This window comes from Sminthopsis crassicaudata, chromosome 5 (assembly GCF_048593235.1).
Source record: "Sminthopsis crassicaudata isolate SCR6 chromosome 5, ASM4859323v1, whole genome shotgun sequence".
NCBI lineage: Eukaryota > Metazoa > Chordata > Mammalia > Dasyuromorphia > Dasyuridae > Sminthopsis > Sminthopsis crassicaudata.
Genome location: NC_133621.1, coordinates 298,750,245 through 298,775,145, shown reverse-complemented (window position 1 = coordinate 298,775,145; position 24,901 = coordinate 298,750,245). Strand labels below are relative to the sequence as shown.

Genomic DNA, 24,901 nt, shown 5'->3' with positions numbered 1-24,901 from the left:
CCGAGGTGGTGGGAGCAGGCGGGTACCCGCGGGCAGCATGCGGGGTAAGGGTGGGGCGGAGAGAGCGTCCCGGAGCTCGTCGGAGTGGGGGGCTCCAGCCGAGTCGCGACGGGTGTTGGGCCGGGGGGTGCGGGGTGGACACAGGACACGCGGGCGGCCTCCCTTAGCTGGGAGGGCTGAGCTATCGAGCTTCTTGGGGATCCAGGCTGAGCCTCCTGCTTGGGGTGGGCACGCGGGTCTGGCTGCTGCCCCACTTCCCCTGCACTCCTGTGTTCTGGCCGACAGGATGCTGCCCCGGGGAGAGCCAGGAAACCGCTTCTGGAGAGCCGGGGAGGGATAGTGGGAGAAGAGCCGGTGGGAGCTAGCTCTCGCTGGTTTGGGAAGCCGGACTGGTGCCCCGGGGGTTCCCAGCGTCCCCGGCCCCTTCTTCTCCTGCTCTGAGGAGGACAGGGGCTGACTTAAATCGTCCTTGCGTGAGAGAGATGGAGCCCAGAGTTGGGCTCCCACCCCTCCTCCGCCCACGCGCCAAGATCAGGAACTCGGACCCCTATGGAGGCTGGTGTGCGGGAGTAGCGTCCAAGGCCATTAGTATTTCAAAAATGCCGAGTTTGGCACCTGCGGGAGAGGGAAGTGGGAATGGTATGGACGCACTCGACACATCTGGCTAAGTCCCTTCCCCCTCTGCTTCTTCGTGGAGACGGTGATGGAGCTGGGCAAGCCGATTACTAATGGTTTAAAGTCCCTCCCTGCTCCGCTCAGCTCCACGTCTGGGCCCTAAGATTCCCATCACCCTTCACTTTTTCAATTCCAAAGTCCTTGTCGGTCCTGGGAGTTTCTGTTCTGTGACCCAGAGTCCCATTTACCTGAAACATTGCTCTAAGGCGGTGGGGGCAATTCAAATAGAAACAGAACATTATCGCCACATGCTTATTTATTTTGTTAATTATTGCATTTTAATCTGGTTGGGGAATTTGACATCATTGTTCTAAGGTTCCTCCCGGTTCTGATGTTCTGTGTTTTAAGGTTCCTCCTAGATCTGACATTTTATACTTTCACTATACTCTAATGTCTCTTCCAGTTCTGACAATCTGTGTTCTAAGGTTCCTCCCGGTTCTGATGTTCTGTGTTTTAAGGTTCCTCCTAGATCTGACATTTTATACTTTCACTATACTCTAATGTCTCTTCCAGTTCTGACAATCTGTGTTCTAAGGTTCCTCCCGGTTCTGATGTTCTGTGTTTTAAGGTTCCTCCTAGATCTGACATTTTATACTTTCGCTATACTCTAATGTCTCTTCCAGTTCTGACAATCTGTGTTCTAAGGTTCCTCCCGGTTCTGAAGTTGGTGTTCTAATGTTCTTCCTAGATCTGACATTCCATGATATTTTCTCCTTGTAATATTGTATACACTAATGTTTTCTTCCAGTTCTGACAATCTGTTCTAAGATTTTCCCCAATTCTGATGATCGGTGTTCTCAGATTTCTACTAAATCTGACATTCTTTGATCTCTTCCACCTGAAACATTCTATGTCTTTTCCAATTCTGATGTTCTAAGGCTCTACCTTTCTGACATTCTTTGTTTTCATGTTTCTGCTAATTCTTACATTCCAGGCTCTCATATTCTAGGATTTTATGAAGTATTCTATACTCCCAGGTATAGTTGCTATTTTTGGCGCAATAGAGTGACTTAGCCATCTGGGGCTATATCTTCTTGCCTTCAGGATCCCCAACCCTTATAGGGCACCTATATATTTTTCCTACATGATTATAGATTCGGAGGATGCGGCCATGCGGTCCCCACTGGCAGCTGAAGTGGAGGAGGAGGTGGGATCTGAGGAAGAAGAACTGTGGGAGAAGATCGAGGGTATCCGGCACAAGCTGACACGAGCCCTCAACCCTGCCAAGCTTACCCCATATCTACGCCAGTGTCGCGTGATTGATGAGCAGGATGAAGAGGAGGTCCTAAGCACCTATGGTTTCCCCTGCAGGATCAACCGAACTGGTGAGGGACTGGACCCTCTGGATTGAGGGAGAGAGCAGGAAGAGGCTTCCTGGGGGGTACTGTTGGAAGCTTTTCTTTTGAGGTGGATATTGTCATATGGTGGGAACCTGGGAGTTAGGATATTTAGGTTAGAGATTCCAACTCTGTCATGTGCATTTGGGCAAAAGACTTTCCTTTTCTGGGCCCCTGTTTCTCTATCTTAAAATGAGGAACGTGAACCAAAGTGATGTAGAGTAGTAGTAGTAGTAGTACTAGTACTAGGAGTAATAAATAAGACTTAAGTCCTGCTTTGCAAAGTGTTTTAAATATGTTAACTCTTTTCATCTTCAAACAACCCTAAGAAGCAGCAGCTGTTTTACAGATGAGAAAACTGAGGCAGACAGGTTAAATGACCTTTTTAAGGTCACAGAACTAATATATATCAGAGATATGATATGAATTCAGATCTTCCTGACTCTAGAACTAGTACTACCTGTTAATATATATAAAGTTCCTTCCATCTTTCTTCCTTCTTCTATAAGATGAAACAAAAGGGTGATAAACATTTAGAGCTATTTTCACTCTTTCAAAAGACCTGGTTTCTTTAGTGATAAATTTCTACAAACTTTTATAGTTCTGTGAAGGTCACTACTAGGTCTAAACCCTGAATGCTTTGTGCATAATATCTGAGCACTGATCCAATGCCTAATTTTACTGCTTTCTGTCTGTGTAACCTTAGACATATCTACTTTCTTCTCTGGGCCTCAGTTTCCCCATCTGTAAAATAAAAGGGGTTGGAATCATTTTTTTTTCCCCCTGAGGCTAGGGTTAAGTGACTTGCCCAGGGTCACACAGCTAGGAAGTGTAAGTGTCTGAGACTAGATTTGAACTCAGGTCCTCCTGAATTCAGGGCTGGTGCTCTATCCACTACACCACCTAGCTGCCCCGCTGGGTTGGAATCATAATCTCTAAGATCTCTTTTAGCTTGAAGTTCTAATGCTTCATTCATTCTTAGCAATAACCCCTCATTTTATGCATCCCCATTCTAGGGCGATTGATGGATATCCTGAGATGTCGAGGCAGGCGAGGCTATGAGGCTTTCCTGGAGTCCCTGGAATTCTACTACCCAGAGCACTTCACGTTACTTACAGGGAGGGAGCCTGCTCAGCGCTGTTCCATGATCCTCGGTGAGTAAGCCTTTTTTTTCGTTCTCTGCAGGAGGGAGTCCTTGGGAACGAGTAGGTGCTTTGCATTTTGGAGAAGAAATATACAGTAGGGGATCCTAGAGATTCCAAATGAGGCCTGAAGGGCCTTTTGTGTCTGTTCCATGGATTATTGGGGGATAGGAAGAGAGGGAGGGGACATTAGGTAGCCAGGTGGTTATTAGGCTTTGGACAAGCCCCTTCTTTTTCTAGCCTGTTTCTTCTTCTGTCCCATGTAGATAATAACAAAGCTTGATGTCATGGAAAGAACACTGGATTTGGAGCTATAGAATCTGAGTTTAAATCCAGACTCTGCTGTTTATAAGCTATGTATTCTTGGAGCCATCTCCTATAATTTCTTTAGGGTACAGTTTCCTCAACTGTAAGCTAGGTGTTATAATAATACTTGCATCATGTGCCTCACTGGGTGATTTTTGAGGAAAGCCCTTCATAAACCTTATAACACTAGACAAATGTGAATGGTTTTCATTACTTTTCCTCTTCTGGAAGAGTAAATCAGCCTGAATTCAGCAACAGGAAGAATGTAAGGCAGATAGGAGAAAGGACATCCTGAGTGAGCATGGGGTACGTGTGTGTGTGTGTGTGTGTGTGTGTGTGAGAGAGAGAGAGAGAGAGAGAGAGAGAGAGAGAGAGAGAGAGAGAGAGAGAGAGAGAGAGAGAGAGAGAGAGAGAGAGAGAGCTCAACACTGGAATAAGGAGCACCTCTTATAGCCTTTCCATCTTTTAAGATATTATATTATTTTAGGCGATATCATTTGTTTTCTATATCACCTTCATTTCCAAGTATACCTTTACCTCTCTCTAGAGAGCATCTCTCATAACAAAAAATAACAGAGAGGGAAGAAAAAAAATGATCAGTTCAGCCTAAGTACCCCATATATCTGCCTGATCTGCCAGTATATATACTCCACACCCATAGTCCATACATCTGCCTTATCTGCCAGCATATGTACTCCACTTCTAAGGAGGAAAGGCATCTCATTTTTCCTGGAGAGATTTAAGAATAGATAGGATGGTGTTTGGATGCTACTCTGCTAGATTGGAGGAGATTGACTCAGATGATAAGGGACTGGACCTGTGATTTCATTGCTACAAAGAACTCTACGATAATTAAATGCTCTTCGCCAATGTATGTCTGCATCTGCTCTGCAATTCCATTCTTAGAGAGTATTGTGTAGTTAAATGACTTACTTGTCTAAGATCAGATAGCCTGTGGAGATCAGAGGTGAGACTTGAATCCAGAATGTCCTAGTTCTAAGACCAGCTGTCCATCCTACAGAAGACCACAAAAAATTATTCACTGTATATCTATATCTAGATAGCTAGATAGATGGGGCAGTTTATGTGGAGAAGTGGGTGGAATGCTGGGCCTGAAGTCAGGAAGATAGGAGTTCAAATCTGGTCTTAGACACTTCCTAGTTATGAGACCCTGGACAAGTCACTTAATCCCATTTGCCTCAGTTTCCTCATTTATAAAAGGAGCTGGAGAAGGAAATGGCAAACCAGGATCTTTTCCAAGAAAACCCAAAAGAGTTGGACATGACTAAAATCACTGAACAAGGTAGATAGATAGGAAAATAGAGATTTCTAATTTAAAAACCTCTTATCTTGATATGCCTTTTCCCCCCATTTAGTAGAAGAGGAAACAGAGAGTGATTTGTCCAGCCATTTAAGTGTATTGGAACCTGAATAGAAAGGGACTTTGAGTGGGAGTTGAACAAGGCCTGGGATACTCACTTGTCACTTTGCCCTTTTGTAGATGAGGAGGGTCCCGAGGGCCTGACCCAGTTCTTGATGACAGAGGTGAGGCGGTTGCGAGAGCAACGCAAGGCTCAGCTACAAAGGGAGCAGCAGTTGCAGGCCCAAACTCGGGCTCTGGAGGAAGAGCGGGCCACGCTGGAACGCAAGCTAGGGGAGCAACTGCAGGCCCAAGAACGGTGTCAGCGACTTCGGGAGGATTGGGAATCGGGCAGCCTTGAGCTCCTGAGGCTCAAGGAGGAGAACTACATGATAGCCATGCGGTTGGCCCAATTGAGTGAAGAGAAGAACACAGCCGTCTTGCGCAGCCGAGACCTGCAGCTGATGGTATGGGCCAGGGATCCCTGGGAGTCAATGGAGGTTGGGGAGAGGATGTCTGGATTTCTGCTATCCTTCCTTAAGAACCTGCCTTAAAATTCCCTTTTCTGATATTCAGCTTACTTTGGTAGAGAGAGCATTGGCTTTGGGGGAGAGAATCTGAGTTTGAATTTCAAATATCACTTACAAGTTGTATGACCTTGGACTTGATCCTTTGCTGGTCTGGGTCTCAGTTTCTTCATCTCCAAAATGGGAAGAATTTTACTGGCAGCACCTACCTCCTCAGGTATGACTCAAATATGACAATTATGCCAATGTCTGCAAAGCCTTTTTTTAAATATTGAGTCTTTTTTTAGCTTTTTTTTTTTTTTTTTTCTTTTTAAACACCTTAATATGCTATAGATAGACCTATCATCATTGTATCAGGGATCATAGTCTTAGAAGGTTGTCATAGGCACTGAGAGTCTGTGATTTGGTCTCTTTTAGCATTCATGTCATTATAAATCTTAAAGAACATAAAAATCCTAAATCTTGATCTGGAAGGGACCTCAAATGCCACTGAGTCTGACCCCCTCCCTTTATTTTACAGGTGGGGAAGCTGAGACTTAGAAAGGAGAAATGATTTATCCAGGGTCACCTTGTGTCAGAGATGTCTTTCTGACTCTAAGGCAGCCTCCTATTTATATGTCATGCTATCTCTACATTATTATTATTATTATTATTTTTAAATTTTTTTTATTTATTAAAATTTTTTTTTTTTCATCATTATAATTGTATCACTACAACTGACTCCTTTGGCCAGAGCATCATTCAGTTCAGGGTAGGATTTGGGCCTCAGTCCCATTGTGGATCATTTTGTTGTTCTAAGGAAGCAGGGACCTTCCTGCCCTCCTTCCCCCTGCATCTATTCCCCACCTTTTTTTTATTATAAAGGCTTGACAGGAGTCATGTGGAAGATGGGATATGAGAGTGTTTCTGGCTTAGACCAAACAGCTCTTCTAGAGGTGGAGTCTATATGCTTTTTTTGACTCTCATCACCCATGCACAAAGGGGTTCCAAGGACCTGTCTGTGCTGTAGCAGGGGCCCAAGGTTGGGCTTTGTTACTAGATGTGCACTAGTGAAGTTCATAGTTTCACTTGGTAGTTGTTTTTAAGGTTGTTGTAGGCCTGTAGACTGATTGTTGTAATTTGTGTATGGTTCTAGGCAGCTTGCATGAAGTTTGATTTGTGGGTCTGTGCTATTGGTTGCTGTTGTTGTTTTTTTTTTCTTTATTAATTTTTTTTCTGGTTATACATGCATATTAACTTTTTAAAGACATATTTCTTTATAAATCATGTTGGGAGAAAAAAATCAGAACAAAGGAGAAAAACCTAGGAGAGAAAAAAACCCAGAAAAAAGAAGTGAACCTAGCAGATGTTGATTTACATTCAATCTCCAAAGTTCTTTTTTCTGGGTGCAGATGGTGTTTTCTGTCCAGGATTTATTGGAACTGTACTATTGGTTGTACATGAGAGTGTAAATTGGTTGTGATCATCACAAGTGAAGTAAAGGTAATTTTTCATCAGGTACTTCATGGATTCTGTTGTCTTGAAGCTGGAGAATCATAATCAATAAATTAATTAAAAAGCATTTATAAATACTTGTTATGTGCCAAGCATTGTGTTAGATGTTGGAGATATAGGGACAAAATAATCTCTGCCCTCAAGGAGCATACATTCTATCTCAGACATAACTATCCAGGTCTGCTATTAACCATGTCCCAATTCTACTCTCTCTTCCCGAACTTTGGGAGGAGACTGCCTTGGGAACTGTGACTAGACTTAGATAGACATAGGTTACCAGCAACCTTTTATATTTCCTTATCTGGAAGCAAAAATGAAGATTTCTTTCTGAGCCTCATATAGAGAGGGGGCTGACCTAAGGGTCAGTTCTTCAGGTCCTAGACTAGAAATAGGAGATCTGGATTTTAGTCCTTATTGTCTCTTATCTGCCTTTTTCATCTTAGACAAGTCCCTCCTTATTACTGAGCCTCAGTCTTTTCTCTGTAATGATACTAATAATGGCTAGTATTTGCTTGCAAAACAATTTAGAAATGTGATTTCATTTGATTTGCTTCTCCAAGGAGATAGGTGCTATTTTTCTCATTTTTATAAGGGAAGAAATAAGGGGTTTAAACAAATTGCCCGCAGTAGTGCAATAAGTCAGAGGATCATAGAATTATAAATTTAAACCTTCTAGATTATCTAATTCCAAATCCTTCATTTTGTAGATTAAAAATCTGGAGCTGAATTTATAAGAATTCAAGCCATTCTCCACTTGATAATTAGTCAAAGGATATGAACAGACAATCTTCAGATGAAGAATTTGAAACTATTTGTAGTCATATGAAAAGGTGCTCTAAATCACTATTGTTTAGAGAAATGCAAATTAGGACAATTCTGAGATATTACTACACACCTCTCAGATTGGCTAAGATGACAAGAAAAGATAATGGTGAATGTTGGAGGAGACTGGGGGGAGGGGAAACTGGGACACTAAATACTTTATTGGTGGAATTGTGAATGGATCTAGCCATTCTGGAAAGCCATTTGGAACTATGCTAAAAAGGTTATCAAACTGTGCACACTTTTTGATCCAGCAGTGTTTCTATTGGGACTATACCCCAAAGAGATCTTAAAGGAGGGAAAGGGACCCATGTGCACAAAAATGTTTATGGCAAGAAACTGGAAACTGAGTGGATGCCCATCAATTGAGGAATGGCTGAATAAGTTATGGTATATGAATATTATGGAATATTACTGTTCTGTAAGAAATGACCAGCAGGATGATTTCAGAGAGACCTGGAGAATCTTACATGAACTGAATGTTAAGTGAAGCGAGCAAATCAGATCATTATACATGGCAACAAGATTATACGATGTTTAATTCTGATAGACGTGGCTCTCTTCAACAGTGGTGATTCAGACCAATTCCAGTTATCTTGTGATGAAGAGAGCCATCTACACCCAAGAGAGAACTGTGGGAACTGAGTGTGGACCACAACATAGCATTTTCACTTCTTTTGTTGTGGTTTGCTTGAATTTTATTTCCTTTCTCTTTTTTTCCTTTTTGATCTGATTCTTCTTGTGCAGTAAGATAATTGTATAAATACTATGCCTATATTGGATTTACATTTTTTTTTTTTTTTTTTTACCATTTATAACATATATTGAATTACTTATCATCTAGAGGAGGTATGGAGAAGGGGGGGAAATTGGAACATAAAAGTTCCTTGCATATGTTTTGAAAATAAAAAAGCTTCAATTAAAAAAAAAAAAAAAGAATCCGAGGCTGAGACAAATTAAGTGACTAACTTAGGATGGTGTAGCTGCTAATTGTCTGAGACCTAACTCAAACTCTGGTCTTTACCTTAAGATCTAGCGCTAAGGGTCCTAGTGGGGCTGACTGTGTATGTATCCTTCTTAGAGAGGTTCAGGGCCATTCCCTGAAGCGTGCTCTTTCTCAAGGTGATTCCTTCACCTTTGGCACCTTCGGGGCACCAGGTTCTGGCATGCTCTGGATGGATGCCAGGTAAGGACAGACTCGTGAGTGGGAGGGGACTCAGTGTCATGAGTTCATGGAGACCTTTGGCCAATAATGAGCGCATTCTTCTGTCTGCTCCTTTTGTTGACCTGAGATTTTTCTAAGGACTTCAGGGTTTGTGATTACTCATGGGAAGCTCAGCCAACTCTGGTGGAAGTCTGGAATTCTGGGAAGCCTTTTTAGCATTCAGTTTTGTGACTGTCAAGGACATACTGTAACTATTACTAGCTATTAACTGCGTGTTTTGATAGGCTTTGCTGGGAATTCCTTCCAGACACTGATAAGGGTCAGTTGAGTTTCTATTTGACAAGTATTTATTGCATCTGTGAGAGTGGAAATGGTCACAACTGGAAGGAGCCTTACAGTGTAGACTCTCATAACTGAAAAAGACCTTAGCATGCAGAATGTACCTGAGCAGGGAGGAATCTACAATGTGGGAGGATTCTGTCAGAGCTGGGAGGATCCTTAGAACACAGAATATCAAAGCTGGAACATAAGAATGATTGATTACAGTCTTTTATTTTACAAAAGGGGGGCCCAGATAAGGAACTGATGCCTAAGATCACACTGGGGGTTAACACTAGAAGGACGGGATGTATCAATTAATGTAAAATATATTATGATTTTGCTTTAAAACCATATTTTACATATTAACATAGCAATATAGCAACACAGAATATTGCTATATTAATATACCAATTATATGAATGTAGCATATTGATATATTAACATAATTTCATTAATATAAAGTATACTTTATTGCTATGATATACTAATATAATTTGATTAGTGCAATGTTATCGTAATATGATATATTAATGTAATTTTGCCCTAAAACAATGTCATATATATTAATATATCAACATATTACTGTAGCATATTGATATATTAATATATCATTGTAGTACTATATTGAAATACCAATATCAATATATTGATATTATATATTATATTGATTTAATATATTATATTGAGAAATCAATATAATTTCATTAATATAACAATTTTATTGCCATACTATTATATTAATATAATTGGTGTGCATTTATTAATGTAATATGATATATTAATATAATTTCACCTTGAAATTTCATCCTACTCTATTTTATTTGTTTTAAGGATTAAAAAGTTGCATTATATTTAAAAATATTTCCTTTGAAGCATTCTTAAATTCTGATCCTTCTAGTGTTAATGGCAGACCTAAGAATGTCATGGCTCACACAGATAGTAACAACAATAATAAATGGCTGCCATTTATGGAGAGAATGCTTTAAGATGCAAAGCATTTCACAAATGTGATCTCATCTGATCCTTACAACAACTTTGGAAGGTAGATATTTTACAGATATTTTAAAATTTTACACGAATTTACAAACATTTTACAGATGAGGAAACTGAGGCAGACAGTGGTTAAAATACTCGGTTAGAGTTTCTTGGCTTGGGGTGAGGATTTAGGACTGCTTGTTTCCAGGTCCTGTACCTTGTTCTGACATAATTTCTTGACTCCACATCTGGCACTAAGGGCCTTTCAGGGTCTCAAAGAATTGTGAGTGTTGAGACCATGTGTTCAACCCCCTTACAATGGTTCAGTGCCTCATCCTCTCACTCCCTTATGCTGTTAATTCAATCTACCAAACCCCTACAGTGGGTCAGATATAGTCAAGCAACTTGTGCATGAAGATATAAGCAGAATTATCTCTGCCCTCAATGAGGTCACTAGCCCTGGGCTTGTGGGGTGGGAGATGACATATAAAGATAAGTAGATGCAAGATAAGTTAAAGAGGTAGAGGATGTTCTTAATTTGGGGAATCTGGAAGAGTTTTCCACTAGAGGAGGCTTGTCTGCCATAGCTTCAGACCCTCAGCATAGGGGATCATCTGGGTGAGAGCCTTAGTTTCTTCATCTGTAAATGGGGATAATAATCTCTGGGTCACCTACTTCCCACAGTTCTTGGGAGGAAGAATGCTTTGTAGATCAAAGATTATTGGTTTAGAGCTAAAAGGATATAAACCTCCCATTTTACAGTTGAGAAAACCAAGGCCCAAATACACATAGTGATTTGCCCTGGGTCACGTAGTAAATATATGAGATGAGACTTGCATCTGGGTCTTCCAGATTCTGAAGCCATTCACTCTGATGCACCGACTTTCAAAATGGCCAATAAACACTGAAGGAATGTATTTGTATTAATTAATTTGTATTCACTTTGCATATATTTTGTTTTTATCATCTGTGAATGTGTGGTAGTATGTTATAATATAAGGTCCCTGAAGGTAAGGAATATTGCTCATCTATACCTTTGTTTCCCTGGTCACCATAGTAAGTACTTAAGAAATTTTTTTTCTAGTAAATTTATCTACTTTATGAATTATGTTGGGAGAGAAAAATCAGAACAAAAGAGAAAAACAATGGGAGAGATTCAAAAACAGAAAAAAGAAGTGAACCTAGCATGTGATGATTTACATTCAGTCTCCTTAGCTCTTTTTCTGGATGTAGATGGCATTTTCTGTCCAAAGTTTACTGGGATTGCCTTAGATTAAGAAATATTTTTTTGATAGATTTGGAAAAGGCCTGTTGATTAGCAGTTCAATGGACCACCAGCCTCCTTTCCCTGGCCATCATTTCCCTTTGTGCACTGTCTCCCCGTTAGAATGTAAGCTACTTGAGGGCAGGGACCCTCTCACTTTTGTCTTTGGTTCTCCTGTGCCTGATCTACAGTGTTTAGTGACAGGTTGATTGTTATTAAAAGTCCGAGACAAGGCTGGGAACCACACGTTCTCATGCACGTGGCTGATGATCTCTCCTTCCCTGCTCCTTCTCCCAGGTAGACCAGCTTCGGTGCAAAGTGAGCCGACTGGAGGAAGAGTGCACGATGCTCCGGAGAGCCAGGAGCCCGGCCCCCTCCACACTGGATGTGGAAGAGAAGGAGCCCGAAGCACCTGACCTAATCTCCGAACTCCAGGCTGAGAATCAGAGACTGACCACTTCCCTTCGAGAGCTTCAGGAAGGCCTTAAGCAGGTCCTGAGCCCGGGAAGCTTGGGTGGGCTAGGACCTCCTCACACAGCTCCTTTTCTGTCCCTATGAAGTCTCCTGGTGAGAAAGTTGGAATCTGTAGAATCCTAGGAGAGTAGATTTAAAACTCAGAGGTCATTTGGATCAGTTTTCTTGTTTTACAGATAAGGAGAATGGGGCCCAAGGAAAGGAAGGGAATCTCTTCTCCCCCCCACCTTCTTTCCCTTCCTCTTCCTTCCCTTCCCACATTCCTTCCTTTCTCCATCCTTTTAGCCTTCCCTTTCTCCCTCCCTCATTTCTCCCTTTTCCCCCTTTCCTTTCCCTCCCTCTTTCCTTTTCCTTTTTCTTTCTTTCCTTCTTTTCTTTCTTCCTTCTTTCCTGCCTTCCTTCATCCCTCATTTCCTCATCCATCTCTCCTTCCCTGTCTTCCTCCCTCCTTCCTTCCTTCCCTCTTTTCTTCCTTCCCTTTTTTGTTCTTCATTCCTTTGTTCCTTTGTTTCTTCCTTTGTTTCTTTCTTCCTCCCTTCCTCCATTCTTCTCTCCTTCCTTTTCTTCTTTCCTTTCCTCTTTTTCCTTCCTTATCCCCCTCCCTCTCTCCCTTCCTCCCTCTTTCCATCCTTCCTTCTTTACTTTTTTCTTTCTATCTTTTTTTTTTATTCAACTTTATTTTATTATCAGTGCCAAATTCTTTTCCTTCCCTCTCCATTGAGAAGACAAGAAATACAATACCCATTACCCGTAGGAAGTCATGCAAAACAAATTTCCTGTATGTGTTCTTTCCAGAACATTTACTACTATTGCTTTATTTTTTCATTAACAAGCACTTATTTCTCTCCTTCCTACCTCTGCTTCAATTAAAAAAAAAAAAAAAAAGCAAAAAGAAAACCATTGTCACAAATAGTTAAGTAAAACTAATTCTTCTATTGGCCGAATCCAAAACGTGTTTCTCACTTGCATGCTGAATCCAAGCCGGCTGGTGGGGTGTAGACCTCAAACTTGGTCCTCCAGGCTCATGGCCGGTTGTTGTATAGGTCGGAAATTTTATGATTTCCAAAGTTAGGGATTTTTTCAGTCTGGCAGAAATGATTCTCCTGGTTCTGTTTGCTTCCCGTTGGATTGCTCCATCCGTGTTTTCTCAGGCAACACTATTCCTTCCACCATGAGTGGCTTGGCACTGGTTGGGGATGGTGGCAGGGGAAGCATTTCCTGACCCTGAGCCTCCTGGGGCCTCATCCTGTTATACGATGGGGGTTCGAGCTATGTTTGTGCATTGCGGTTCCCCAGGACCCCGGCTCGGAGCAGATCCTCTTGGACATCTTAGAACATGACTGGAAGGAAGCTCAGGATGATCGCCAGGAACTCTGTCAGAAGCTCCATGATGTCCAGGGAGAGCTCCAGTGGGCCGAGCAGCTTCGGGACAAGGTAACCTTCCATCCTGCCTCCCCTCCCTACCTTGTACCCAAATACCAGGATGAAAGAACTCTCAGCCCGATGGTTCCTGGTAATCAGGAGGCATCCAAGTCTATCAGGTGCAGATCAGTTCACTGACCATAGCAGAAATTGCTTTGAATTTGAGTCCAGGAGACCAAGGTTCAAATCCCAGCTTGGCTACCTACAGCTTTGTGACCTTGCAAAAGTAGCTTCCCCTCTTTTATTCACCCTCAATTTCCTTATCTGTGAAGTGAGTACAACAGTGCCTCTGTTTCTTGTCTCATGAGGTTGTGCCCAGGAGAATGCTTTGTAAACTTTAAAAAGCATCTGTAGAAATGGAAGCTGTGATAGAAAGAGGGAGTTCTGGCATCTGAAGCCCTGTGTTCAAATCCTGCTACATTTTTGATCTTGGACAAGTCTTTTAGCAGCTTTCTTGGCTCAGTTTCCTTATTTGAAAATGAAGAGGTTAGACTGACTGCCCTCCAAAGTCTCTTCCACTCCAGAATTGGGAGCCCAAATCACTGGGCCTCCATTAGACCTGTTTCCACATAGTAGAGTAGGTGGCCCTTGAGGTCCCTTTTAGACCAGCCCAGAACCAGGATCCTTGCATCTTCTTTACACTCCTCGGGCCAACCAAGCTTTCCCTCACTCCCTCCTCTGCCTCCCTCATTTATGGAGGTTTGGTGGAGAGGAGGATCCCCTTCAGGAATCCTCTCTTATATCCTAATCTTACCTCCTCTTTGTATAAATTTACTCTTTACCTGTCATGTTTTTATGATTGTGCCCATTCTGCAGATGAGAACACTAAAGTTTGGGACTGACTTGGCCAGGCTCAGACTGCATATAAGTGGCCTAGCCAGGCCTGGAATCCAAGCCCTGCTACCTTTCCTTTCCCAGACTCCTCTTTGGGGGCAGCTCCTGATTAACTACATCTCCCTAGGGTCTCATATGTTCTTAAAAACAAGGCTCACTGATGCTGCCTTTTGTTTCTATGGAACAGTCATTTCCTGCTCCCTGTCCCCTCCCATGGAACCCTTCCTATTAAGCCAGAACAATTGCTGCGTTCCAGACCTGCTGCAGTTCCCAAGCCTCTCTGGTGGGGGAGGGACATTGCCTTGCCATCTCACCTGAGCTGACATTGGTCTTTGGGTTGAAGACTTCTGGTTCTGGTTTTGTTTGCTTCCTTGGGCATCTGTCAATCAACCTAGTAGTTCTCTGAATTTTCAAGTTTGTTTCTTAGTAAGAATCCATTATATTTCTAAACCCTCAACTGGTTTGGCCATTCTCCTAGAGGGGCCTGTTCTTGGCTGACCCATTCTATTGAATCATGGCCCTAACTGGGCCAAGGTCACGGAGTCCACTCCCACTGGATCCGTTGATCTCACTCTATTCCATTGTTAGGAATTAAAAATTCATTCAGTAAGCATATTTTAAGCACCCCCCACTCCCACCCAGGACTTACCAAGACAAAAATAAAACTCTGCCCTTAAGGAACATATGTTCTAGCTGATAACCCTGCAGATCCTGCTTCAATGTGAGGTTTATAGTGTAGGGGAGCCAAAAGCACCTAAATTTGGCTGTCCACGTCTCAGATCCCATGTTTGCTAGCTGTATGACTTAGGAAGTCACTATAAGTCAGTCAAGAAGTGCCTGCTATGTGTCAGGCACTGTGCTAAGCCATGGAGAATACAAAAAAAAAAGGCAAAAGAAAGTCCCTAACTTTGTTAGAAAAATGTCTCTAACATTTAATAATAATAATAGCAGCTAGCATTTATATGTCACTTGAAGGTTTGCACAGCACTTTATATGTCTCTTTATTTGATCCTCACAAAAACTCTAAGAAAAGTGCTATTATCACCCCCATTTTATAGATGAGAAAACTGAGGTGAAATGACTTGGCTAGGGCCTCATAATTGGATTTGAACTCCCTTTCTTCTTGAATCCCTGCTCTGTTCATTAGATTGCCCAACCTAGCTGGTTCATCTTTTCCGTGGAAGTTTCTGCACATTATCTACTTTGAGTTTCTTAAGGATTGTGAAACAGGGGAGTTCTGTGTAAACTGTTAAGTGCCATGGAAAGGTGAACTCCACCTTTAAATGTCTGATTGCTCAGTTTCCTGATACTCATCCCTCTCCCTCACCTCCACAGTATCTACGGGAGATGGAAGACCTACAACTCAAACACCGGACTTTGCAGAAAGATTGCGGCCTCTATAAGCACCGAATGGCTACTGTCCTGGTGCAATTGGAGGAGATTGAAAAGGAGAGGGACCAGGTGAGCTCCCCTTCTGCCCCAGCAGGGCTTCCCCATTCGCCTCCAACCTGTTCCCTGTACCCCAAGGTAGGTGCATGTCTCCTGGTCCAGGAGAGACATGATCTTTTGTCTTTCAGTGGGCAGGTGGTGGGTGAGGGCATTGTTACCTGCCCGTAACCGAAGCCCAAGTGCCATTTCACTCCTTATTGCTTCCTGAGACTCAGCTTAGTTCCTTAAAAAGACAGGGCAAGACTGGACCTAGCTTTCCCTCTTCATTGCCACTTTTCCTTATTTTGGTAAAAGGGATTCTGGGTCAAGTTTGGGTTGGGCTAGATGCTCTGAGGTTTCTCCCACTGTGGTGAATCTGCGATTCATTGACTGGTGAAATCTCCTGGAGTTCAGGGACCACATTAGACTTTAACTCTGACCTACCTCCAGTGTTGACACAAGGGCAGAGCACTTGGACTGAACCCCTTGGATGTAGTTGCCATTTCTCTCCCAGGCCTTTAGTTCTTAACAACCTACACAGTAATGAGCAAATCATCTCAATTCTCTGGAAAGAGAATTGCAAAAGGGAGGAGGCTGGTACTGTGTTATAGGGCAAAGAGATGTGTATTTAGGAGTTAAGACCTAGGAACTAATTTTTCCTCTATGTGACATATTTCAAACCATTTCTCCCTTCATTAGGGCTCTTCATCTGTAAAATGAGAGGGTTAGTTAGCATCAATGGCTCCCGAGTCCCCTCTAACCTCTGATTCTATAATAAGACTAAATGATTAGAGATCTAGCCTCTGAGTTGGGTGCAAGTTTTTCCCTGTAGGAGGTCACCTAACTTTTTAGATGGCATGGGGCTAAGGGGACAAATTGTCTCGCCGAAGATGCACTGATTTGCTAGAAGGATCTCCCTCACTTGGGAGTTCCCTGTCACCATGAAATCACAGATCAATCCCCATCCTCATCCCCTGTTGATCTAGACAATAGATGGATTATCACACGGTGGTTCTTTTTAATTCCACCTGTATCAGTTCATGTAGTATCTTCCAAGGTTTCTCTGAATTCATCATTGATTAATCAGCAAACTGGGTAATTAGCAAACATTAATCATTTTGGAAAATTCGGTTTAAAAAAGAGCCTGGATGACTTTCTGTACTTCAGATTAAGGGTCTTGTGATCTCAGTATACACGCTCCCACTGACGCTCCACAAACAGTGTTTCCATATTTAGTAATCTAATCTCCTGCTCAAGGTCAGTCTGGACATCCACCGAAAGCCTTCCTTCTTTCCTAGTCCTTTAACCATCCTGGTGCAAATGCTCCCACTTCCTGGTTCCTGGAAGCTATTATTATTACTTTATTCTTATGATTTTAGACTATTTTTATAGGATTACTATTCATCTCCTCTAAGTAGGAGGAATAGATGGAGTGAGTGCCCTTCTCTGGAGCGCTCTTGACGGGGAACTGGAAGGGGCCATGAGAGGCCACTGTTTTAGGAGCACAAAGGAGCTGGTTGTTGGGGAGACCAGGCTGAGGATGGGAAGGACGCCCAGCTGAGGCGTTAGGGGGTGGTTGGCTGTGTGGCCACATCAGGGCTAGATAGGAGCGAGATGGGAAAGGGGCCAGTTAGTCCAGGAAACTGCTGCTGACCTTATCTTAAGATAGCCCTAATCTGGCCGCTAAGTTTCCTGAAATCTATAACTCAACACTTTGGGATGCTGTGATTTTCTTGTCTTTTCATATACTTTTCTTGTTGCTGGGAGGGAAAAAGCCAACTTTGGTGTTCCTGGGTTACTGAAGGGAGGGGAGCGGTGGGGTAGGGCCTTGAGGCCAGGAGAGCAGGGGAAGGAGAAATGAGGACCTAGAGGTCTCTAGAGGTTAAGCTGGAGCTAGTGGTATTGTAGGGTGATATAAAAGACCTAGCCAGGAAATGTTACATCAAACCAGTGGTAGAAAGAGTTTGGGGTCAGAAAACTTTGGGATTATGGGATGTAGAAGGGACTGAAAGGTGAATCCCAGCCTCCATTTTACAGATGAGAAAAGGCATGAGACTTGCCCAAGATCACACCAGGTATAAGGCAGCTAGATCTTGAGCTACAAGGGCTCTTCCAAATCAAGCCCTTCCAATTCTCAAGTAATGGATCCAGTTTAATAAACATTGATTGATTAGCAAGCATTGATTAATTAGCAAACATTTAAGTTTCTTTGTTGGATAATACTTGTTCTTGGCATGGGGGAAGATAGAGATGAAAAAAAAGATACAATCCCTGCCCTTGGGGGGCTTACTTCTAACGTGTGGCCAGAGCAGTCTGTCCCTCCTTGCTTGGTCTATGGTTACAGCTTCCTCCTTAATCTTCCTGACTTAACAAATCTCTCCATCTCAGACCCCACAGAGACTTTCCTAAAGGATACGCCTGACCAGTGACTTCTAGTGGCTCCTTTGTATAACTTGGTGGGATCCAAAGGTCTCTGTCTTGCAACTCTTCATGCTCAACTCCCTCCTACCTTTCCAGCCTTATTTTACTTTACTTGACATTATACTCATGGTGATCTGAGTAGCTTTCTTGCTAATTTCCCCAATATATTTTTACTCATCTCATTAAACATTTTTCAATTACATGTAAAACATTTTAACATACATTTTAAAAAAATTTTGAAATCCAAATTCTCTCCTCCTCTTCTCTTCCCTCCTTGAGAAGACAAGCAATCTGATTTCAATTATATATGTGCAGTCATGCAAAACATTAGTCATGTTGCAAAAGAAAATGTAGACTAAAAAAAAAAAGTCTTGCTATTCTTCTCATGATAGTGGTTCCCTTGTATAACTTGGTGGGATCCAAAAGTCTGTCTTGAGTTTCAACTCTTCAAGATCAACTCCTTTCTACCTTTCCAGCTTTATTTTATTTTACTTGACATCATACTCTTGGTGATCTGAGTAGTTTTCTTGCTAATTTTCCCAATATATTTTTATTTATCTCATTAAACATTTCTCAATTACATGTAAAATACTGAAATATACATTTTTTAAAATTTTTGAATTTCAAATTCTCTCTTCTTCCTCTCTTCCTTCTTTTGGAAGGCAAGCAGTGTGATGTCAATTATATACGTGAAGCCATAAAAACATTAGTCATGTTGCAAAAGAAAATGCAGATTAAAAGTCCTACTATTCTCATGATAATTTTCTCTTCCTGTCTTTTTGCTTTTGCACTTAGCCCATTGTGTACTTGACCAAGTGTACTTGAAACAAATAATCTTACAACAAAGTGTTAACTCAGTGGAATTAAGATTCTCTAGTTTACTTGTATAGTTCTACAAGTTGATACCTTGTTGTACCTGTAAGTTGACCCTCCACCAGCTAAGACACTAATGGAGGAGCTTTTGTTTACTTCTCCCCCAGGCCCTGTGTGTAGGGAAATGAGGGGAAGTTCAGACTAGATTGTCTCGGAACTCGACTTCCCAACAGTCTTTTAAATTGGGTGGGTTACCCGGGAGATGGCAAGGGCTTCTTTCACTGACTGAGCACTTGTTGGGGAATTTTACTGAGCCACCTTCAGAAATACCAGGCCTTTGAACCTCCCCCCCATGCCTGGAAATCTCTTTTTCCTCACTCTCAACTCTCAAAATTTCAGCTTCCTTCAAGATTCCCCCTCTAAAGGAAGAATCTCCCTCTTCTAATTACCTGCTTTTGCTCTGGATGCCTCTTGAATGTACTACTCTCTATACATCTTCTCAGAATATTATTTCAATGATTTTTCAATTTTTTTTCTCTTTCTTTTTCTCATTGGGAAAACACAGAATCAAAATTCTTCTAGCAAATACTGATTTTTGCTTTTTTTTTTTTTGTAATCCCCAGGCTTGGTACTTAGTGGGCTCTTAAATAAATGTAATTGATTGAGGAAATAGGACTTGAGGCAGGAAAGGGGCCAGCCTTCCACACTCCAGCCCAGCCCTGTTTTTTTCTTCTTATCTCAGTCTTGCTGGTTCTTTCCTGGCCATCCCCCAGCTGTTAGGGGGTGTGGCCTTTTCTGGCTCTCTCCTCCCCCAGTATCTGAGGACCTGCTTAGGGAGGGGATGTGGGGATGTTCCCTTTCTTTCCTTGAGCTCACTCAGTAAGAATAAAACTGTTTCCAGGGACTGAGTAAAAGAGGCCGAGAGGAAAAACCTGCTGATCCAGCAGTGTTGTAAGGGTGCGGGCACAGTCAGGCCCAAGCCACTGGCCCAGCTCCCATCTCCCTTCCTTGGGGGCCTGGCTGTGCCATGTGGTCACTGCCAGATCGCCCCGGGAGGAGGGATCTCCCCGAGCATTCTTTGATTTGAGGGAACAGTTGGGAGTTCTGCCTGCTAAAAGTGGGAGGCAGGACAGTCCCAAAGGACTCGTGATATAAAGGCTCTGTCCTCAGAGTGCAGATTAAAGCAATTTTTTTTCCCTTTCTATATTTTTCTTGTTTCCCCCTCTCCCCCAGAACATGACCAATGAGGGAAATATATTTTGCATGACTATATATATGAATGGGTATTGTATTTCTTGGTTTCTCAATGAGTAGGGAAAGAGAAATATATGCAACTAGAAATAGAAATGAAATAAAAATTAAAAAACCCACAAGGTGGTAGGAAGGGTGGTACAGTCAAAAGCATTTGGAGCACATTTGAAGTCATAAGACTTGCTGCTGTGTGTTTGGGCAAGATATTTAACCCTTCCTCATCTGGAAAATGGAGGTATAGATTTTTTTTGACCTTCAGGCCTTTTTTTTTGCCTTTCTTTTTTTTAATTGAAGCTTTTTTATTTTCAAAACATATGCAAGGATAATTTTTCATCATTGATCCTTGCAAAACCTTGTATTCTAATTTCCCTCCATTCCCCCTACCCCTTCCCCTAGATAGCAAGTAATCCAATACATGATAAACATGGTAAATATATATATATGTAAATACAATATAGACATATATATTTATACGATTATCTTGCTGCACAAGAGAAATCAAATCAAAAAGGAAAAAATGAGAAAGAAAATAAAATGCAAGCAAATAACAAAAAGAGTGAAAATGTTATATTGTGAACCACACTCAGTTCTCTGGGTGCAGATGACTCTCATCATCACAAGATCCATTGGAAATGGTTCAGGCCCTCTGTAAATCCCATAATCCTCTGTTCTTACTTCACAAAAACGGATAGAGATGGGGACTAGATATGGAGGATTCCCCTTTCCAGTGCAGCTCAGCTGCTTGGGGGGGCGGGGCAGGTTCATGTCTCTTCTGTGGGTCAGTCTCCTTCTGGTCAAGTGGCCTCTGAGTCTCCTTCTAGAGCTGTGATCCCCTGACGACTCCTTAAATTTCAGCCCAGAATGCCGCTCTTCTTGATATGTTTCGATCCTCCCCACAGGCCATCCAGAGCCGGGACCATGTTCAGCTCCAGTATTCTAAGAGTCTGATTGAGAAGGACCAGTACCGGAAGCAGGTTCGAGGTCTGGAGGCCGAGAGGGATGAGCTGCTGACCACAGTCACCCGACTGGAAGGGGCTAAGGGCTTGCTGGAAGCCCAGCTCCAGCGGGTCCAGGGCAGTGCTGGTATGAAGGTGAGAGGAATGACCCCAGTGGCATGTGTGGGACCGGGGAATGGGTTGGGGCGCCAAACCAGGACATGTGCTCCTAAGGTGCTGGGTTTAAATCAGGCTCGCTTTATACACGTAGGGAGCAAGCTGCTTAAAGGAATGAATGAATGAAAACCATTTACTAAGCCAAGGGTTGGGTATATGATGGAAAATCCAGACAGTCCATACTCTCAAGGATCTGGGAAGGTTCAGCTGCGGGGCAGATGGCAAGGGCCATAGGTATGGAGGCACAGAAGCAGGGCACATGGTAAGGTCTAGTGGTTTCCTATATTATTAGAAAAATTATAATGGATCACTCCTTGCTCATCAGAACAATATGAGTGATCTTGTCCACTCTGAAGCCAGAGTGGGTAGAGGGACCTAGGACCTTGATTTCTGGGAAAGGCAAAAGGGGTAAGAAAGCCAGAATAGAGATGACATCAGACTTCCTTGAAATAGAGTAGTTTAGGGTCAATGTCCAGCCAAGAGAGAGAAGACTGGAAGAAGGCCTTGAGAGAGAGGCTGTGGGGAACTCCAAAGAGCTTTGATTCACTATTCCCTTTGGCTCTCTTTTACATGGAGCTGGATTATTACATGCCTAGAATTATCGGATTAAAGTGACTCAGAATCATTCTGGTCCAATCCCTATTTGAACACCTCTAAGAAGCTCCTGATTGAAGACCTTCTGTGATGGGGAGATTACTATTTAACAGGATACTTCTATTTTTTTTTCTTTTTTCTTTTTTTTAATTAATTTTATAATTATACATTTTTTTGACAGTATATATGCATGAGTAATTTTTTTTTATTCATTTTTCCAAATTATCCCCTCCCTCCCTCTACTCCCTCCCCCGATGACAGGCAATCCCATACATTTTACATGTGTTACAGTAAAACCTAGATACAATATATGTGTGTAAATCCCATTTTCTTGTTGCACGTTAAGTATTGGATTCCGAAGTTATAAGTAACCTGGGTAGATAGACAGTAGTGTTAATATTTTACATTCACTTCTAACAGGATACTTCTAAAAAGCTTCTGATTGAAGATCTTTCATGATGGGGAAATTGCTTCTTGGCAGGATACTTTTAAAAAGTTTCAAATTGAAGATCTTCCAAGATGGGAAGCTCACTACTTAACAGGATGCCTCTAAAAAGCTTCTGATGGAAGACTTTCCATCTTGGAAAGGTCACTACTTAACAGGGATACTTCTCAAAAGCTTTTGATTGAAGATCTTCTGCAATGGGGAGATCACTACTAATAGAACATCTCTAAAAAGCTTCTGATTAAAGACCTTCCGTGATGGGAAGTTCACTACTTAACAGAAAGACCTGGCTTAGTTTTGGATAGCCTTGAAGGAAGGAAGAAACAGCCTCTTTTGTGGAAGGGAGGCAGGCCTTAGGATAAGGAAGACCAGGTTCAAATCTCACTTCTTACATGCCCATTAGCTAGGGAACTCACTTTATTAGTCTTAGTTCTTTATTTAGCTTATTTTATTAATTATTTTATTATTATTAGTTTTATTATTAATACTATTATTAGTTTATTTATGAATTCATTTTTATTTAGTCTTAGACTCTCAGGTGAGTCTAAGACTAAACCTTGCAGACTTGTATCAGTGGAAATAAATGAATGTTGCTAATTATAATTCTGCTACGTACGGAATGAACTTACACAAATCTCTTTATTTCTTGCTCTGTTTCTTCATTGGTCAAAGTGAGGACCTGAATTCACTGACCTCTACATTTCTTTGTAGCCCTGAATCTATAATCAAAAAAGATGAAATTTAACCATTGGTAATTCCCCTTTTTCCAGCCTCTTTTCCCACTCGAGGGTCAGGCAAATCAAATCTAGTGCTCTTCCACATACAAATGGCCCTTCATATATTTAAAGATGCTCCTATTGAGTCTCTTCTGGATGTAGCATCCTCAGCTCTGTCAGCTGATCCCCTTGGGATGCCGTCTCTGGGTCTCCAGCCATCTTGCGCCCTTTTGGAAAGGCTGGAACTGTCATTGTCTTTTCTAGAATGTGACCTTGAATTGGACTTTGCCCAAAGTGAGGCGGGAGTCTTCCTGGAAGGGTGGGCTGGGGATGGGCGTCCATTCCCTGGGACTTTTGCTTCCTGTACTTTGTTAGATGCTGAGCTTATCTGTGACTGTGGAGTCTCTATAGAGTGGAGGTTCCATGAAGGCAGAGCTGACTGCTCTTGTCTCCTTGCTACCACGTTCTTGGTGCTAAGGAAGCTTTGGCTTGGTGGATCCATCGTTGACCTTCCTTCTTTTCTCCTCAGGCCTGCAACTCTTCACACTCCCTGTGCTCCAACCTCAGCAGCACCTGGAGTCTCAGTGAGTGCCCCTCTCTGTTTGGGAGTCTAGACGTGGCTGGGGAGACCACCCCTTCTGGAGGATCTGAGCCCCGTACATTGGTAAGAGGCCAAACCCCAAGGAATTAGGGCTACTTGTGTGGGAAAGGAAACAGGGACTGCCCTGGATTTGGGGGTCGGGAATTTTATTTTGCCATTGCTGCTTCCCATCTGTGTCACCTAGATACCTGACATCCCTTTTTGGGGCCTCAGTTTCTCCATCAGAGAAAACAAAAGTGGTTCTTTCACTCCCTAGTTCGCAGAGGATTGTTGAGAGGGAATCCCTTTGTAAACTTTACCGTCCTTTAGAAAAGGGAGTTGTTTTGGAAGGTCTGGGATTCTTGGGTCCCTTGTCCCTGAATGAGGTATATCTGAAAGGCATGGGAGGCCATGGCTGAGGCTGACCGGTTTGGGCTCACCAGTGTTGCTCCTACGTTGTCTGAAGCTTGCTCTCCTGACAAACCGCGAATGGGAGAGGAGCTAAGGGGACGCAGGATTTGGGCCTGAGTGAGGTTGTCCAAAGATCTTCGTTTTACAGATGAGCATGTTGAGGATCGGAGGTGATGTGACCTCTGAATATCACATAGCTAGGACAGAGTGAAAGCAGGAGCTCTTTGGAGGGAATAGTCCCCACATCCTTGTTGAATCTTTTTTTCCCCAGGAGGAGATGGTGGACAGTGAGAAGGAGATCAACCGCCTCTCCATTCTGCCCTTCCCCCCCAGCGCCGGCTCCATCCTCCGGCGGCAGCGAGAGGAAGACCCCGCACCCCCAAAGAGGTAGAATGCATGATGGGCTCAAACCATGGGGAGGCTGTGACAAGCCCAGGGGATGACCCCGGGACCCCTTTTACTTCAGGCCCATAGCCAGTCTGAGGTCCTGAGGCCCTGGGAGCCCCAGTGCTCTGTCTGCCCCATGATGGAGTAACATTGGAGATGTTATGGGGGGAGAGAAGGGAATGGATAGTCCTTTGGTCTCGGGGTCTGGATTCTCTGCTTACTTTATCCCCATCCTCCTCTTCCTCTCTCTTTCTCTCCTCACAGGTCCTTCAGCAGCACATCCGACATACCAGGTAGTCAAGCCCATGGTCTGGAGGAGGGCAGGGGCGGACATGGATCAACCTAGCCAGGGACTCAGTGGCTTCCTTGGAGGAGGAGGAGGGTGAAGAGGAAGCAGGACCCAAATACCTCTTTCCAAGGGAGTTTCCTGTGCTCCCAGGGGTGCAAGAGGATGGGAACCTTCCCCCAGTCCTTTTTCTGGCTTATGTTTTAACCCTCTTCTGCTTAGCTTAGATCCCTTGCCTGGGAAACCCTGAGTTGGATCCTCCTGTGGAGCAGGAGTGAAGTTCCCAGGGACCCAAAATCCAGGGGAGTAGCTGAGTGGTGTTTAATCTAGCCTTGGTTT

The 24,901-nt window shown here is 42.8% G+C and overlaps 1 protein-coding gene across 6 annotated transcripts in view; it reads left to right on the top strand.

Moving 5' to 3' along the window:
• The window catches only part of CARD10 (caspase recruitment domain family member 10), a 46,763-nt gene that overhangs the window by 1,203 nt on the left and 20,659 nt on the right, over positions 1-24,901 (top strand). For 3 of the 6 annotated variants that reach the window (XM_074271626.1, XM_074271627.1, XM_074271624.1), the window contains exons 2-11: positions 1,770-2,000; positions 3,029-3,166; positions 4,962-5,287; positions 11,686-11,880; positions 13,159-13,296; positions 15,454-15,579; positions 20,931-21,122; positions 23,428-23,562; positions 24,161-24,276; positions 24,541-24,569. In XM_074271626.1, coding sequence (XP_074127727.1) covers positions 1,787-2,000; positions 3,029-3,166; positions 4,962-5,287; positions 11,686-11,880; positions 13,159-13,296; positions 15,454-15,579; positions 20,931-21,122; positions 23,428-23,562; positions 24,161-24,276; positions 24,541-24,569 — 1,609 coding nt within the window. In that variant the 5' untranslated portion in view covers positions 1,770-1,786. Of the gene's footprint in view, positions 45-1,769; positions 2,001-3,028; positions 3,167-4,961; positions 5,288-11,685; positions 11,881-13,158; positions 13,297-15,453; positions 15,580-20,930; positions 21,123-23,427; positions 23,563-24,160; positions 24,277-24,540; positions 24,570-24,901 lie in introns of all 6 variants that reach the window. The other 3 variants (XM_074271623.1, XM_074271629.1, XM_074271628.1) reach the window with 3 other exon arrangements.